Raw genomic sequence first — 20,025 nt, 5'->3', positions numbered from 1 at the left:
ATTGGGTTCCCTGAGATGAAAAATTGTTGATGAGACTTTTTGCAGTACGTCAGAGCTTACAGGAATTATTAGATTCCTGGCACATGAACTAATGGACAATGGATTGCTTATGGACTATTTCTAGGACTTATGGACATGTGTAAATTTTCAGGTTGATTTATGTTGTTACATTACTACTAGCCTGTGTTATATTGCTATGTGCTTATGTAAATTATGTATAATGCCTCCCATATTGATGGATTTATGTATACCATGTATATCTGTTACAAAGTTCTGGCCCATATTGATGGATTTATGTGTACCCCCTCAGAAACCCCCTATGTTTTAAAACAAAAGAAAGGGGGAGATGTTGGAATCCTTACTAACTGCTAACTAATTAGAGTTGATCTAATCTTACAAGAAGATGTTTTGGCCAGAACCTGAAACTAGGTACTAAGTAGAACTAATCAATACAAGGCTTGTGTTCACACCTTTACTCATTGGAGTTCAGTCTGTTCACACCTCCTTGAAGCTTTGGGCCAGAGAGCACTATGGGAGAAAACCCATAATCCCTCTCTCTGGAAGGAGCATAAATAGGCCAATGGGCCAGTTGAAGAAGTTCTTCAGAGAGTGAAGAAGCTACAAATCGAGATTTCACCGGAATGACATGAAGAGTTGGAGCTGGCTGGAGGCTGAAGAAAGCAGAGGCAGAGGCTGAAGGACCAGACCTTTGGATTTGGCAACATTCAGAGAGAGCTCTTGGAACCAAGCAGAGAGATAGGACTCTAAGCTAACCGGGCTATATTGGAGATAATAAAAGATCTGAACTTTTATCACCCGGCTGTGTTTTGAGAAGAAAAAGCTCACAGCATTTTGGCTCCCGAACAGGGACCGATTCAGATCCATCTGAACAGATCACAACACAGGATGATTTCAGAAAGGCCTGGAGAGACTTACATGAATTGATGTTGAGTGAAATGAGCAGGACTAGGAGATCATTATATACTTCAACAACAATACTATATGATGATCAATTCTGATGGATGTGGCTCTCTCCAGCAATAAGATGAACCAAATCAGTTCCAATAGAACAGTAATGAATTGAACCAGCTACACCCAGTAAAAGAACTCTGGGAGATGACTATGAACTATTACATAGAATTCCCAATTCCTATATTTTTGTCTGCTTGCATTTTTTATTTCCTTCACAGGCTAATAGTACACTATTTCAAAGTCCGATTCTTTTTGTACAGCAAAATAACTGTTATGATATGTATACTTATATTATATTTAATTTATACTTTAACATATTTAACATGTATTGGTCAACCTGCCATTGGGGGGAGAGAATGGAGGGAAAGGAGGGGAAAAATGGAAACAAAAGGTTTGGCAATTGTCAATGCTATAAAATTACCCATGCATATAACTTGTAAATAAAAAGCTATTATATATATTTAAATTTTGGGTTTTTTTGGCTTGTTTGAATGAAAATTATTGTCCTTTATTGTTGAATATTCAACAAATATTCACCTTAAATGAGTAAAAATAAATAAAATTTCCTGGAAAACAAAAAGAAAAAGAAAGTCATCTACTCCAATCTGATTTTACAGAGGAAGAAGCTAACATCTCAAGAAGTAGTGGTTTGCTTAAGGCCACTTAAGCAGTAAGTAGTAGAGTGAGGATTTGACCTTAAACCTTTCTGACTCTAAATCTAGTGTTTTCCCCTTTTCAGTATATTATCTTATCTGCTATCGAGATCACTATGACTTTCTACATATCATCTATTATCTATCAAAACTAAAACTATATTCAAGAAGAAACAAAATGAATTATAATTCTAAAAATTATTCTTCAATAAAATAAAACATAGTAAGAAAGAATGTCTGAAACTATCATCTAGGTGATGACAGAAAATCCATGACCTTGAATTCTAGGAAATTTTTGGAGGCATAAGATGGTTGAAGTTGCCTGAGCTCTTCCCAGTTTCCCTCAGAAAAATTAGATCAATCCTCTAAAGGCTTATAGAGTAACAAAATTCATAAAAAATAGTGAAACAATTTTTGAACTCAAGATAATTTACAAGTACTTCAGGAAAAGTCTGACTCACTTGAGTACAAAAGAGAAGTTCAGCCTAGTGCAGACAGTATCTAGGCAAACCAGAGGGAGGCTCTTAGCCACAACACAGATCAGCAACCAAAGCTACTCTTTTATAACTTAGCAAAATAGTGGCAAATCTGGCCTGCTGTGAGGCCTGGAATCCCAGCACAGAAAACAAACTCCAAACCCCAGAACTCTGACAAATTAGTCATGACTAGATTAGGTCACTCCAGCAAAGTAAGAAGCCACCAGAAACTGAATCCCCTCTCAAGCACAAAAGCCAGGAACTAGGTCTCTGGTTCCCAGAATAAAAAGTTTATGATGGTGACCTTCATGATATAAGGGCAGAATTCAACTTTTAAAATGAGTCAAAACCCCTAAAGAGCTCTGATAATAAAAAGCTACTATGGCAATAGGGAAGATCAAAACACAAATCAGAAGAGGACAATAGTGTCAGAATGCCTACATGGAGAGACCTAAAGGGGGATAGGAATTGGTTTCAAGACCAAAAAGTCCTTTTGGAAAAACTAAAAAAGAATTTTAAAAATCAGATAAAAAAGTAAGAAGAAAAATTGGAAAAAGAAATGAAATTTATAGGAGAATTATGAAAAAAGAGTCAATAGTTTGGAAAAAGAAACATAAAAACTAACTAAAGAGAAAAGTAGAATTGGCCTAGTGAGGTACAAAAGTTAACTGATGGAAATCATTCTTTAAAAATTAGAATTGGGCAAATGGGAGTTAATGACTGTAAACATCAAGAATTAATCAAATAAATCAGAAGAATAAAAAAAAATAGAAAGAAATGTAATACCTTATCCAAAAAACTGATCTGAACAATAGAAGAGAATTTAAGAATTATTAGACTACCCAAAAATCATGGTTAAAAAATGCCTGGATAGCATCTTTCAAGAAATTATAAAGGAAAACTGCCCTAATAGAACCATAACATATAGAAATGGAAAGAAAGAAAATTAATAAAATTAGAAGCAAGAAAATTATTAAGCTTGTAAGAGTCGTTTTTATGAAAAAGAAATCCACTAAAATAGATAAATCTTCAACCTGATTTTTAAAAAATGTCAACAGAAAAACTCAATTAGCAGTATCAAAAATGAAAAGAATAAATTCACTACCAATATAGAGTAAAGTAAAGTAATAATTAGGAAATATGTATGCCAATAAATCTGATAATCTGGGGGGAATGGATGAATATTTACAAATAGGGTGATAACCATAAGTAAAACAGGAAGGCAAGGAATAGTTTCACTACCAGATCTGTGGAGAAAGATTTATGATCAAACAAGAAATAGAGAACATTATCAAATGTAAAATAGATAATTTTGATTACACTAAATAACAAAGGTTTTACACAGACAAACCAATGCAACCAAGATTAGAAAGAAAGGAGAAAGCTGGAAAACAATTTTTATAGCCAGTGCTTCTGATAAAGGCCTAATTTCTAAAATATATAGAGAACTGAGTCAAATTTATAAGAATATAAGTTATTCCTCAATTGATAAATGGTCAAAGAATATGAACAGATAATTTTCAAATGACAAAATTAAAACCATCTAAGTCATATATCAAATCATATAGAAAAAATGGTCTAATTCACTTGATTAAAGAAATGCAAATTAAAATAACCTCACAACTATCAGACTGAGTAAGATAATGATAAAAAAAAATGATGTGTTGGATGGGATATGGGAAAACTGGAACACTAATGCATTGTTGATAGAGTTGTGAAATGAGTTAGCCATTCTGAAGATCAATTTAAAACTATGAGCAAATAACTATAAAACAATGAGAAACCTTTGATCCAACAATGCCACTAATAGATCTATATCTCTAAGAGATTGTAAAAGAAGGGAAAAAACCCACATGTGTAAAAAATCTTTTTATTGTGGTAAAGAGTTGGAAAATAAGTAGATGCACATCAATTAGGAAATGATTGAATAAGTTATGGTGTATAAATGTAGTGAAATATTATTGTTCTATAAGAAATAATAAGCAGTTTGATTTTAAAAAAGCCTGGAAAAATTTACATAAATTGATCATTAGTGAAGTGAGCAGGACCAGAACAATATTATATATAGTAACATAGTAACAGTAAAATTATATGGTTATCAACTATGACAGACTTAGCTCTACTCAGCAATACAGTGATGCCAGATTATTCTAATAGATTTAGGATAGAAAATGCCAAGAGAAAGAGTAATGGAGACTAAATGTAAATGAATACATTCCACTTTTTCTTTTGTTTTTCTTTTTTTGTTTTTCTCTTTTATTCTAATTTTTCATTCACAACATTAATAACATGGAAATTTGTTTAAAATACACACACACACACACACACACACACACACACAATCTATATCAGATTCCTTGATGTTTTGGGAAGAAGGCAGGTAAGGAAACAATAGAGAAAAAACAGAGGTCAAAATCTTACAAAAATGAATTTTGAAAACTATCTTTAGATGTAACTGGAAAAAAATATACTAAATGAAAAAGTTCAACTTTGAAGAAAACAATTGCTTAAATTTAGAATTGATCAAATGGAAGAAAATGACTATGTGAGAAGTCAGTAACCAATAGAACAAAGCCAAAAGAATGAAAAAAAAAAGAAATCATTGTGAATTATCTTATTAGATAAACAACTGACGTGGAAAATAGTGCCAGAAGGGATAATTTTAAAATTATGGGACGATCAAAAAAAAAAAAAAAAAAACGAATTTACAAGAAATTATAAAGGAAAATTGTCCTGATATTTGAGAACTAGAGGTAAAAATGGAAATTGAAATAATCCACTTATCACTTCCAGAAGGGGATCCCTAAATGAAAATTCTTACTAATATTATAGTCAAATTCTAAAGTTCCCATATATAATCTATGTACACACACATATGTATGCATATATATATATAGAGAGATATAGCTATAGATATATCTATATATACACATACATATATGTGGGGGGGCAGTACAGATAGTAATTGAATATGAAGGGATGATATTCAAAAAGATAAAATCAGGGAATGAACTAGCAATGTACTGGGAAAAAGGGAAAAGAAGAGGTAGAATGAGCTAAATTATCACATATGAATGAGACAACAAAAAGTTGGATATAGAAACCTATCTTATCCTACAGGAAAGGAACAGGGGAAGAAAAGAAGAAAGGAGTAGCAGACGAGGGGAAAGGGTAGTCAGAAAGAATCAAAACACTTCTGAAGAAAGACATAGTGAAAGGAGAGTGAGAGAATAAATGGGAGAAATACAAGTAGCAAGAATAATTATGAAAAAAATAAAGCAATTATCTCTGATAAAGGTCTCATTTCTCAAATATATAGAGAACTGAGTCAAATTTATAAAAAATAAGAACCATGTGAAAAGTTTTCAGATGAAGTAATCATAGCTATCCTGATCCATATGAAAAAATGTTCTGCCACTACTTATAAGCGCAATGTAGATTAAAACAATTCTGAAGTACTACTACATGGCTATTAGATTAGCTAATAGCTAATAGACAGAAAAGAAAATGATAAATATTGGAGGGGATGTAGGGAAAATGAGATATTGAGACACTGTTAGTGGAATTTGAATTGAATTAACCATTCTATAAAGAAATTTAGAAATATACTCAAAAAACTATAAAATTAATATAAAACCATGCTTGCCCTTTGACCTAACAATATTACTAGTAGGTCTGTATCCCCAAAGAAAACAAAAACAAAAAGGAAAAGGACCTATATATATATGAAAATATTCACAGCAGCTCTTTTCTGGTGGAAAAGAACTGGAAATTACAGGCATGCCCATCATTTCTGGGATGTCTGAACAAATTTTAGTTGTGAATATACTATGATTGTGATATAAGAAATGATGAGCAGCATATTCTTGGAAACATCTGAAAAGATTTCCATGAGTAGAAGTAAAGTGAAATGGACTATTCACAAATTAACAGAAGCATTAAAAGATAATCAGATACAAATGACATAACTATTCTCAATGAAATATTATGATCCAAGAATATTTTGAAGGATTTATGATGAATAATGCTATCCATACTGAGAGAAAAAACATATGGCATCTGAATACAGATTAAAAGTTATTTTATTTTATTTTTTTTTTACTTTATTTTTCTTGAGGGTCTTTTTTTTTTTTTTTTTTTTTGGCTTATGTTTTCTTTTACAACATGTCTATTATGGAAATGGTTTGCATGACTACACATATATACCCATATCAAATTGCTTTCATTCTTCATTCTCAGTAAAGGAGAATGGGGAAGAAGGGAGAGAATCTGGAACTCAAAATTTTAAAAATGAATGTTAAAAGTTATTTTTACATATCACTGGGGAAAATAAAATACAAATTTAAAATAAACTAACAAATAAATAGGAAAGAACAAATTAATAAGAATGAATATTTCATTAAGGGGTTGGACCTATTCTAATGAACTTGGTTATATCATTTATTTCTAAGTTACATCTATGCTGGGGCAGTCTATTCACAGAATTTATCTTCATCTTTTACCTGAGTAGAATACAATGGGTTTTCCCACTTGGGTAGAGTCTGAACAAGATCGCTAAAATGCTTAATCTAATCTGGCTATATAATTTGTCCCTCAAAAGAATTAGAGAAAAGGAGGCCATTCTGGGTCTTCCTAAATCACTGATTATTAATCATTTCTCTCAGAAAATTTCTCTGATGTTTTGAAATAAGCAGAGAGAATAGAATTACTTAGACAATGACTGTAATAAAGAAAAATAAATGTGAAAGGACTTGGATCAATACAATGCTTTCAGAAGACTGAAGAAGAATCATGCCTCCTATCCCTTAAGAAAGGGAATATACTAAAAGTATAGAATAAGCTATATATATTCCAGACAGAAAATGTGCAAGTCTCTTCTTTTTTCTTCTTGATTTTGTTTATCTAGTCAAAGAAAGACTTCTATTTTAGTGATTAGGAGGTTGTATTAGAGAAATAGTGGGTAGTGAGAATGATATAAAAAAGGAAGAAAAATCTGTTAATGAAGCATTAAAATAATATAAAGGAGAGAGAAATTCAAAAGAGGACACAGACAAATAAGGCAATCTTATTATTGTGTAAATTTAACACACACTCAAAATTATATATAATGTAATAGGAGCTCAGAGGGTTCATTTTTTTTTTTCAATAAAATCCTCTTTGTTCTTTGTATTCTGAAATGCTTATGTTTGTTGAAGTTTTTCAAAAAGTGACAATAAAAAGAAAATGTAAAAAAAGATTTAAGGGGAAAAAAAAAAACCTCCTGACCTCAATAAGGAACATCTGAATAATGGAGAATAAACTTTTAATTTGAGAGGTGATAAATGATATCTTAGTGAGAACAGTAATTTATTCTATTAATTCTCTTGGCATCCTTTCAAATATTTAAAGAGAAATATGTTCTTCTAAATAAGAGAGACAGAGACACAGACAGAGAGAGAGACAGATACAGAGAGAGAAACAGAGAGAGGAGAAAAGGCGAGAAGAGAAGAGAAGAGAGGGGAGAGAGAGAATAATCCCATAACATTAAAAGGGGGGGAGGTATGTAATATATAATGAATCTTTCCTGTATGTTTATGAATCAGACTTGGAAAAATAACCATTCCCTTATTTTTTAAAGTCACATTTTAACATCTATGTTTTACAAATGAATAGAACCTTATCTTGATTTCATTAGAAGAAAATATAAATCAAATCAAGAAGATGCTGAGGTTCTCTGTAACAATTACAATAAAGCCACAGCATTGATGTGGAATGTAGGTACTTGAAGTCTACATCATTGAATTGGGTTTTTAAAGAGATGCAGAGGAAGCACTCAACTGGTACTTGAAAAATCAACAGGAAGAAGTTATTCGACATTTATGCAGAGGCATAAAAGAAAGTAAGGCAATTTAAAAAATGTTAAGATATAAAATATCTACATTTGGCACAATAAAAGAGATGACGGCATACAGTAAAATATGTATACATGGACAGTGGATGACTTTAATAGCACTATTTTGGACTGATTAAAAAAGAGAGCAAAATGAAAGCAACACCTCCAAATGTTAATAACTACAGTGTCAATATGACCTAATTTTTATTACACATATGAATTTTAAGGTAAATTATTATTGTCATTGCTACTGCTGCTATTATTATATCTTGGTTAACATTAAGTAAAATGACTAGAAGGGATTGTGGAAAGAATTCTTAATCTAGACTTCCCAAGCTCAGGCAGGAGTATAAGGGGAAAAATGTTCTATTAAATGATAATCTTTTTCTCTTTAAAAATTATTATGAAAGAAATTAGATTCAAAAGTTTCATTATTAAATAATTCAAAAATTAAATCATTTAATTATATATTTCAAGTGAATGATAGAAAAAGGCACAGAAAATATTAAGAATTACACAGCTATTACAATACCTACAATATTTGCCTATGTTTTGGTACTCTAAATGCAAGATCCTTATCCAGTGATCAATAAGGAAATTAAAAGAGGTATAACCTGCTTTATCTAGTAAGTTCTTGATCTATTTCTCAAGGAGAGACATATCACAATTCAGAAAAAAACTTGTTTGTAAACTTTTATAGGGGATTTTTGTGGAAGATTATTAGTGTATTGCCTCATGACAGTGAAACAGTTGAACAAAAAAACATGTTTTCATAAAAAATGTCAAGGCCCAACAAAGTCATCATGAGAGCACTTATGCAACTGAAAGGAGGAAGTTCAGGGTTAGGTCTGCTCTAGGCCAGTCTACTTATGATGTTAGAATAAACTCTTGCAGATCACCTTTTTCCAGGGAGGCACTAAATCAGTGTTTGCTAGTAAATACCGAGTTCCTAATCTGTCTCTGTCAGCCAATAGGAGAAAAGGGACTAATCTGTATGTGAATAGGCAGAAATTCTCTTCATCTAATATGAGCAGATAGGGGAGCCTAGGGTGCCTGCTTGTAGTAATGTATCAGAGTTTAAATCCTGCCTCAGATACTTACTAGCTATGTCAAGTGGGCAAGTAATTTAACTTGTTTCATTCTCAATTTTCTCATTCATAAAATGAGCATAATGCTAGCACTTAACCTTGCTGTGTTGTTATGAGAAAAAAAGAGATAATACATATTAATCACTTTGCAAATTTAAAGAGCTATATAAATAATATTTTTATTATTATAAAAGAGGAGTGGAAATCTAAGGAGGGATAAAAAATGAGCCATATGCTTTATAAACCTCTCAAATATTCTGGGAGAGAATTATAAAAGAATATCTAAATCTAAATACTACCAATGAGGGGAGCACCAAAGCTCTATTTTTCTCTTTCACTAACTTTGGGGGAGAATACCAAGCTCTCCCCTGAGAGACCTGCCCCAGGGAATCAAGATAAAGTGGATTCATTCTGTTATCTAGGTGGAGCTAGTTGAGTTCAGGACCATTCCTAACCCTATTGAATTGGAAATTAGCCCAGACACACTCATTCAATTCCAAGATTTTCTATTCTGATTACAGCTCAAACTGCACCCAGTCCCCATCAAGAGCAACCCCCAGCTTCTAGCCAAGGTTTCAATTATAAAAAGAGCCAACTTGGGGCTCACTCCTAGCAAAGGACCTAACATGTCATGTCATGCTATGCCAAGGAACCTCTATCTTTCCTTGGCATAGCAGCAACTCTTTGCCCGCTGAAATGATATTCTCTTTCAGCATTACCCCCTCTTTATCTCTTTCTCACCTATTTCCCTAACAAGACGTTATACCTATCTGTTGGGATTTCTCTGCTAGAAACTTTATGTCTCTCTCAGGACCTTGCCACCAAGGAATTCAATCTTTCTATTCATGCATAGCAAAGGCTGACATCCCAATGCCAATAATAAACTTCTTTTTATCAGTCTAGCTTTTGGGTTCGTAAATTCCTTTACAAAGGACCTCTGCGCCAACAAAAGGGATTCTCACAGCTTCTTGCCCTGTGCCAAACCTCATTATTTGGCAACACAATCCCAACCTCTTCATTTGTCTTCCTGAACACTGGGAATCTAGAGGAGCCAAAGCTCATTACTATGAATAGTGTCATGAGCAATAACTTGAGAAGACAATGCTAAGACAAAAGAGAGGGTGAATTATCACCTCTTCCAGAGAAGAATGATAAGTCCCATCACTGTATTCCTATTTTTGTAACTCACTGAAATTATTTCTAATTCTTTATTTTTTTAAAAAAAAAGGTTGATTTTCTGTTCTGACAAAGGAAGAAAAAAGAAAGAAGAAAGAAAGAAAGAAAAGGAAGGAGGGAGGGAGAGAGGGAGGAAGGAAAAAAGTGATAGAGGGAAGGAAGAAAAGAAGAGAGAGAGGGAAGGAAGAAAGAAAGGAAGAGAGAGAAGGAAGGAAAAAGGGAAAGAAAGAGGGAAGGAGGGAGAGAGGAAGATAGCAACAAGGAAAACAAAGTAACAAAAAAACAAAGAAAGAAAAGGGGAACAAAGGAAAGAAGAAACTGAATTTTTCTGTATGATAATGTTCAGTTTATGTAGATATGTCCTTAAGAAGATTATAAGAAATCAGACCTTAAGAGATTTTAGTTACATTGGGAGCCAAAGACACAGAGAAGTGAATTAACTTTTCAAACAAATGAACAGTGGGATTGTTTCCCTAATTGGGGATTCAAGAAAAATAATTGTTTTTTTTTTTTGTACTGATAAGCAGCATTATAATTCTCTCAACACAGGGAAAAAAAAATTAAATTACATGAATCTAGAATCTTTTGAGCAAAGGATGAGCTCAGCAGTGGCATAAAGAAGCCTGAGATCTGGTAAGACTCACAGAAACACAGAAATGGAGAGATGGAAGATCAACAGTCAACCAGACCAAGTCCTTAGTGAAACAATTCTCAACTATAAAATACCCAATAACTGGTCATCCATTGCTCACTTGAGAGCTTCAATATGGTGAGACATACCATCTATCAGTATAAGTCAATTCACTTTAAGAAGGATCTAATTATTGCTCTTTTTTTTTTTCTGACAGCTAATTTAAATTGTCTTATCTGCAACTTCTACCTGTTACTCTTGGTGCAGCACTGTCAACTGAAACAGAAGACATATAATTTCTACTCTACATGAGGAAGGATTCTTCCTTCCAGTACTTGAATAAAGATAATTATGTTCTCAATGAGTTCCTCCCTTGCTCCCCTCCTCCCCGCCATATGTTCCTTCAACCAATCCTCATGGTAAGATCTTAAAGCCCTTTACAAGGTCATAACCACCTTTGGATACTTTCCAGTTTATCAACAATCTTCCTAAACTGACAATATTAAACACAATAGTACAAGATGTAGCCTGATAAAGGTAGATTAGAGTTAAGACTATCATTTTCCTGGAACCAAGGCCCCTGCTAATACAGTTCCAGACCATATTAGCATTTTAGGCTAATATATCATATTACTGACTGATATTGATCTTGTAATCCCCTAAAACCATTAATTCTTTCCCAGCACAATGACTTCTATCCATGCTTTCCTCAATCTCATATTCGTAGAGTAATTTGCATCTGAAATGCAAGATTTTACATTTATCTCTATGGAATTTCATCTTAGATCAAGCTCAATTTTCTAGCCTTTAAGATGTTTTTGAATTCTGACTCTGTCAACCACTGTGTTATCTGTCCATCTCAACTGTATCATATGTAAATTTGATGAGCTTGTCATCTATACTTTATGCAAGTTATTGACAAAAAGTTGTAGCAACACAGGGCCAAGAACAATTTCTTGGGATACTCTTCTTGAGGCTTGTTGAGATACTGACACTGAACAATAAACATCAACTCTTTAAATCCAATCATTTAACTCATTTTAAGTTTTTATAATTATGCTTGTTTCTAATCCATATCATTCTATCTTCTTCTTAAAAATAATAGGAGATACCAAGTTTGGTTAAACTATAGGTAAACTATATTTCTTTCTCATCCATTTATTTATTAATTTTGATTTCATCTTCCTCCCTAAAAATTTTAATCTGCTTTAAATTGTTTTAGATGAAACAATCCTGTAGCATTGTAATCATTTTTTCCCCTTCTAGGAGTTTTTATGTGTCTTTGATGCTCCTAGCCTTGGGCAAATTCTTTCATTTCTAAACTTCTCAGAGAACTTAATGGAAATTCAGTCTTCTCCAAGGAAGTGTATAAATGGAGGCACTGTGAAAGGGGGCTCCATTCAGGGTGCCTCATTGAGGAGGATAGTAGTCAGCCTTTCTGCTGAACGAAATGATTCTAAGTCATATCCACTGTAAATAATTAACAAAAGGATTTGTGTGTGTGTGTGTGTGTGTGTGTGTGTGTGTGTGTATACAGACTTGGTTCAGTTAGATTCACCTCCTCTTAGCTTTTGGTTTGTCACAGTGGCATGCCTGATCAGAAGGTCGTCTTGACTTCCATAATATATTTTTGGATATGACCAATGTGGGAATTTGTTAAGCTTGATTATGCATATAGCTAAGGAAATTTTTATCTTTTTTTTTTTTTTCCAGTTGAAGGGATTAGCCAATGGGGAAGGATGCTAAGGATATAATGCTCATCCTCCATCTTGAAAATTGTAAAAGAATAGTTCAGAAGGAATACAAAAAAGAAAAATAGTTTTGAAATACTTGTTGAAATTATCATGTTTATTTGCAACTTCTAGATAATAGAGATTTTGAAATTTCATGTATAAACTTAACATTCAATTATATAATATTTATGGAAATATTTATTTAGTTTCTTATTTGTTGAATTCAAGAATTAAAAAAAAATTTAAAAATTGAAGCAATAGGGAATTGATAGAAAGAAGTATCAAATGCTATAAAGTAGTCAAGAAAGATGAAGACCAAGAAAAGAACTCCAGATTTAGAAATAATTGGGAAAAATTAGTAACTAAAATGCCTATAAGTGATATTTATAATTTTCTGATTAAATTAGAAAATGATGTATTTAATATATTGTCATTACTTTTTAAAGATGATTTTTCTAATTCATTTTTTTCTTTTCAGATCAGAAGTGATAGATTTGCCTATAATAATCTCTATTCTTTCATGGGATCCTCCTAAGAGAACTTTACGAGAAGTCTAGACCTAGCTCTAATATTAGTTTTGTGACCTTTGGTCAATTCAGTTCCTCTCTCAAGGCCTCAGTCCCTGAGATCTCTAAAATAAAAAAGCTAAATTATGACCTTGAATATTCTTTCTAGTTGTACATCTACAACCTGATTGGATAAAGATAATTTGTATATTCTGGTCCTATGCATGGAGAAATGTTGTCTGTCTCTCATAAGAAGCAAATGTAAGACTTTAGTTCATAAAAATTCACTCCATCTCCTTGAGTTAAGATAAAAACCTTTATGGTGTTATACCACAGTTCCCTTTTAATGTCCTGACCCAGTTTCTCCATTGTCCTATTTAGTTGTTCTGCCTCTGCTCCCTCTTAATGTTGATGAGATAAAGGTTTTATATCTTTAGGCTATAATCATTCCTTCTTAATGTTTGACAGGATAAAGGTCTATCCATTTTAGACAACATTAGAATATCAGTAACCTCTCCAGTACCTCCCTCCATTGTGTCATCCTACGTGCCTCCCCCCAGTAGGTTATCCCCATCCAGGTATCTCCCCCATTATGTCATTGTTCTTGTTATCCTATAAAAATCTTACTGTCTGATACTCAGGGCTGATATATCTCTCCATTTAATAAACTATTAAATTGGTCTCTAATCTCTGTCTTGCTCAGTTTTTCCAGCATTACAGTGGAAAGATCACCAAGTTAATGAAAAATCAGAATCAGTAGTTGAAGATTTGATTTTTATTACATTAATGAATTTAAAGTTGTTTCCTGAGAAGTGGACAAAGTAAAAGCTAAATTGTAGAGGACCAAAATGTCCATTTTAACATGAAAAATCTTCGTCATAATGGTATGTAAGCATGCTCAAGAATCTTGTGAAGAGACACAAGGAAGAAGAAAAAAATTATAGAATGTTATCTCTGGATATGTCAGTTTCTCACATATAAATCGAGATTCAAAAAGTTTGAATGAATTTTCTAAGTTTTCAACATCATTTGGTACTACAAACCTAACTATTCCAACACTAATCCAATGTTCTAAAAAGACAGACAGAAAAACAGACAGATGGACAGACAAATAAATTACATAGATATCATTATGTATTAGTATGGGAAAAGATTGATATGAGAAGATATATACATCTATATATATATATATATATATATATATATATATATTCTTAATTATAAGATAGCATTTTAAAAATATTAAAGAAAAAATGAATAATGGTAATAAAAACAGAGAGAATAGAAAATAGATTAATATAGGAAAATAAAACCTATGATATTATTCAGGTGAAATAAGGAAGCACTTCCAGAGAAAAGTTTTTGATTTAATTCTAAAACTTTATCTTAAGTACCCTTAGGGGAGGGATTGTATAATTGTTTGATTTTCATTATTATATTACCATTGTCTTTTATGATATGTACTGGATAGTTGATAAATTTTTGAGTTGAAATGAATCCTTTCAGAAAAACCTTCAAACTGAGGAGTCATAGAGGTAGAAATATAATTATATATAAGATATGTCTCATTATATACGCTTATTTCCACAAAATTGTATGCTTACCTCTATATATGCAATCCAATAAACATTTATTAAGCTTCTATTGTGTCCAGAACCCTGTGTCATTGCTCCTAAATTAAAATGCCCTCTCCACCTCCTCTAGGCCAAGCTATACACATGACATTTAAAATTCCATCTGTCAAATTTTACCTGCCTCAGGAAGCTGCCCTTGTACAAGTCCTCCTCATTCTGATTATGCTTCTCCTCAGCACCTGCTCCGCACCATAAACTTAGCTTGTGCTCCTGTAGTTAGCACTTCTGCATTGCTATTCTAGGGTATTTTTTGTGACATTCTATATATGCATCTTTTCTTACTCAGCATCCTATAAGTTCTTTTACAGTAGGTTGTAAGTGTTCTAGTTCTGGTGGTTTTGTTAGTTTGTTTTGTTTTTGTTTTAAGATCATTTTCAGAATATAAAAAAATATTCAATAAATTCTTACTTTCTGAATGAAAAAAAATGAATAAGCAAATAAATGTCCTTGACTACTATAGCACATGGAGTTCATACATACATATCCCTTTCAGTGCCAGCTTTACACACAAATTGAGTATGAGACCACCTACAAATTCTTCTCTAAAGAGTGATAAAAGCCACATCTAACAGTAACAACAAAAGCTCTTTTACAAGCATTCATGTCATGAAAGGGATTCCTAGGATCAAGAATTATTTCTAGAAGATTGTTGTTAAATATAAGTATGCTAACAGTAAGGAGTAACATAGTAACCCACTTACTTAGACATTATTAATAAGGTTCAATTTATTGGATTCTATATACTGTTCATCAAGCAGCAGGATCCAGATGAAACAAGACAAAGAACAGGAATAGTTGGTAAAATTTGAATGGAGGAAAGTCAGGATTAAAAGTTTGGAAAATTAAGAAGAATTGAAAACATATTGGATTTCTCAGGTAAGGCAAACCTGGGGAAAAGGTTAGCCTGATTAAATGATGGCAGGTGGGGTAGGGTGGGAGCTGGTGGTGGAGAGAAGTGGAAATGGACTGAAAGTTAGGAGTCCTGTGTTCTAGTACCAGCTCTCACACTCTCTACCTGTCTAACTTTGGGCAAATCAGCATTTCTTTATATATCACTTAAATCATCTGTGAAATAAGGGGATTGGACTAAATGATCTCTCTAAGATTACTACCAACTCTTAACATTCTGAAATTCTATTGGAATGTGATCATAAGTGTGAAAAGTGGGTTTAAAGGAAATTTGAATTTGAATCTTAGCTTTGAGTGATCTTGATCTAGTCATTTAACTTGCTCCTAGGTTTCCCAATACTTGAGTGAATTGTTATTACCCCCTGATTTTTTTCTAAATTACAAAAGTAGCTCTGGGATAATGTTCATGAAAGAGTTTTAACATTAAAAGCATTTTGAAAATACAAATTCCTTAACTTAAGAAGACTATAGTCATGAAAATTACAAATTTCAGAAGAAATTTATGGATAACAGACTTTAAGGGAAATTTCATATTCTGGACAAAGTTCTTTATTTTAAAAATCCTTGCTTGGATTTAGGATGGTATTAAGCCATTTCATTATAGGATGGAATGTTTTCTTTTTGATACAGAGATTAGATATCTCTGGCTTAATTATATTACAATGCCATAACGTTGGTAAAATTTTCTAAGTGGAAACCTATCTCTACTTATTAAACTCTGAGTCCTAAAATTAAAGGCTACTAAAAACATGCAATATGAAAACAAAGCAAAATCAAAACCAAATGTTAAATGCCTGAAGTTTAACATGTAGCAAGTGATAACAATTTTAGTTAAATGAATAGAGGGCTATACATTTAATAGCTTCATCTTCAAATTAAAAATGCAAAGGTTTCTAAAAGTAATGTTGTCATACATAGAAAAAAAAAAGACTCAGAAAAATCAGGTCTATTTAAACAGCTGGAAAATGCCATTCAGATAGCAGTTTATTTTGTTTTTCTTTTTAAAAATTCTACATTGACATTTATTGTACTTAGGCAAACATGCGAACACTCACTGTATGAACAACCATACACTTCAATTCGCATCCCAATCCTGCCATTTGGGTTCCAATCCAGAGGGATGAAGCGTAGAAATCTAGCTTTGATGGAATGTTGGAGTTTATAGTATACAACGCTGTCTGCATTTGTATTTCCTGAAAATCCCTAGAAGAAAATGAAAAAAAAATCAATATGTCCATAAACAAATGCTTTCATTTTGTACCTCCTGTTCCAATAAATATTGTTTAGCTTTTTATTTTTATTAAAAAGGCCTGTTTTTCCTATGGGTAGCAGTGTGAGGTGTGGGGGATAGGGAAGAAATTATACTAATCTTTAACAATGTTATGAATACTTCTGCTCCAACCATAGATTAGTTGCTATTGTGGGAAATTTCCCTTGTCTTTAGGATAGTTTAAATTTCAACAGCACCATTACACTGGTTCTGAACTGTGGTTTACTTAAAAACCATATAGCTTTTATAAAGTGCTCACCTTAAAAATCCCCTTTTCTCATCTTTACGTTGATAAAAATAGAAATATATATTAAAAACACATTATTATTAAAAACAATATTAAACACACTAAAGCAAACATATAGAAAATGATTAAACTGTAATTCAGTTACAAATAATTAACAATGTCTTAATATCATCACAAACAGAAGTTAATTAACTTGCTCAGGATTCCAAAACATAAAAATATAAGGGTAAATTTGAATTCAGGTCTTTCTGGATCCAAATCCAGCACTCTATTCTCTTCTACCACTTTGCCCTTCTTAAGTATCCCATTCCACTTTTAGACAGTTCTAATTATTGCAAAACTGGCACTGAAGAGGATAAATCCCTTGAGCGTTGCTAAGAAATCATGCCCTGAAAGATTTGTAATTCCCTTGTTGATCTGCAAGTAGGAAGAATCAATTATTATAGAGCTTGCTGTTCAGTAGTCTTTATTTAGGAAATTACAAGCACATTTAAGAAGATCATCCCACGTGACATACAGAGAAGCTGGACTTTCTGCTTCCATTTCTCTATATGTATTTATTTTTACTTAACCTATACAAAATAAATATATTTATAGCCAGAAATGTTTATTCAACTACAAAAAGCAGCAATTTTATTGACACATAGAATAATCAGTAGAATATTATATATAAATTAATAATAGCAGGATAACAACTTGTCCAAGAGCTACTCCTATATTGTAAATTATGATAAAATGATGATGATAAAAGATAATATAACAATATTAATGAAGATGCAAATAAATGTAAGTAATTAGTGAAAATAATAGAATACATACATCACTGCAAGCTGCAAAAATTGGGCAGCTATTAAAGATTTATCAAGTCATAGCCTGATGGCTATATATAATATATATAATAGAATACAATTCTATTATATATGAGAAGCTTACAACCTTATGTGGATAAGTAGATGACAGCTCCTCACATTCTCAACAAAGACCTCAGAATATCTTAGAGAATTAAACCAATAGAAGATCAAGGGAATTAATGGGGGAAAAAAATGCAAAGGTGGCTTAATTGTTCCAGACCTAAAAGCATTAGCAAATTAGCAAAAACCATTTGATAACGGCTAAGAAATAGTAAATCAATGGAATTGGTCAGGTACACAAGACTCAATAGTTAATGACAATAGTAATCTTACTATTTGATAAACTCAAAGACTTAAGCTTTAAGTATAAGAATTCACCATTTGATAAAAATTGCTGAGAAAATTAGAAAATAGTATAATAGAAACTAGGCATATTCCAACACCTCACACCATATACAAAGATAAGGTCAAAATGGGTTTATGATTTAGACATAAGTGGTAATACCTTAAGCAAATTAGGAGAGTAAGGGATAGTCTATCTGTCAGATGTCTGAAGAAGAGAAGAAATTATAGCCAAAGAAGAAAACATTTGAAATTCAAAATGGATAATATCGACTACATTAAATTAAAAAGATTTTTTCACAAACAAAACCAATGCAGCCAATATTAGAAGAAAATGGAAAGCTGAGAAACAATTTGTACAGCCAGTGTTTCTGATAAAGGCCCCATTTCTGAACTATATATATAGGAACTGAATCAAATTTATAAGAATATAAGTAATTCCCCAGTTAATAAAAGGATATGAACAATTTTTAGATGAAATTAAAGTCATTTGTAGTCTGTGAAAAAATGTTATATATTGCCATTTATTACAGAAATGCAAATTAAGACAGCTCTGAGCTATCATTGCATATCTATCAGGTTGACTAAGATGACAAGAAAAAATGATGATAAATAGGGGATATGAGAAAACTGGGACATTAATGTGTGCTTGGTGAAATTGTGAAATGATCCAAACATTCTGAAGTGCAATTTGGAAATGTGAGCTATAAAACTACATACCCTTTGATTCAGCAGTGCCACTACTGGTTCTATAACCTAATGAAATCATAAAGGAGGGGACAGGATCTACATGAACAAAAATGTTTGTAGCAGCTCTTTTTGTAAAGGAAAGGGATTGAAAATTGAGTGGATTATCAATTGGGGCATGGCTATGATAAGTTATGGTATACGACTATAATGGAATATTATTATTCTATAATAAATGATTTCAGAACAGCCAAGAAAGACATAGAATAAACTGATACTAACTGAAGTGAACAGAATGAGGAGAACATTGTTCACAATAACAGCAAGGTTATGGTGATGATAAACTATGGTAGATTTAGCTCTTCTTGTAGTGATCCAAGACAATTCTAATAGACTTGAGATAGAAAAAGTGAATCAAAGTATGGTATTTTCACCTTTTTTTTTTGGTTTGTTTTTTCTTTCTTGTATTTTTTCTCTTTTGGTCTGATTTTTCTTGCACTACATGACAAATATGGAAATATATTTAAAAGCATTGTGTATACATAACCTGAATCAGATTGCTTGTTGTCTTGAGGAGGGGGAAAGTAAAAGAGGGAGGGGAAAAATTTGGATTACAAAATCTCACAAAACTGAAATGTTGAAAATGATCTTTACATATATTTGGAAAAATAAAATAGTATTAAAAAATTAAAATAAAAATTAAGCTGATAAATTAGATTAGAACCAGACTACTCCCACAAACCTAATAATTGCCCAAAATTGCCTAGCTTAATTAATTTTTTTAAAAAAGCTTAAGAGTATTAATTAATAAACATTTTGAAGCATCCACTATAGTTAGGCATTGTGCTAAGCACTAGAGATTTAAAAAAAAAAAAGACCTAAAAAGTCCTTATCCTTAAGGAACTTAAATCTAATGGAAATGTGTCAATATGACAACATGAAAACAAATATACATAAAACAATAAATAAGACCATACA

General features: G+C 32.0%; 1 protein-coding gene across 1 annotated transcript in view; it reads right to left on the bottom strand.

Moving 5' to 3' along the window:
- Positions 1-20,025, bottom strand: part of CNTNAP4 (contactin associated protein family member 4) — a 630,591-nt gene that overhangs the window by 232,324 nt on the left and 378,242 nt on the right. Inside the window, exon 4 of the mRNA XM_051996707.1 lies at positions 16,706-16,853. Within this exon, the coding sequence (XP_051852667.1) occupies positions 16,706-16,853 (148 nt within the window). The remainder of the gene's footprint in view (positions 1-16,705; positions 16,854-20,025) is intronic.

The sequence above is a fragment of the Antechinus flavipes genome, chromosome 1 (assembly GCF_016432865.1).
Source record: "Antechinus flavipes isolate AdamAnt ecotype Samford, QLD, Australia chromosome 1, AdamAnt_v2, whole genome shotgun sequence".
Classification (NCBI taxonomy): Eukaryota; Metazoa; Chordata; class Mammalia; order Dasyuromorphia; family Dasyuridae; genus Antechinus; species Antechinus flavipes.
The sequence above is the reverse complement of the archived record's forward strand: the minus strand, read 5'-3'. Positions and strand labels throughout refer to the sequence as shown.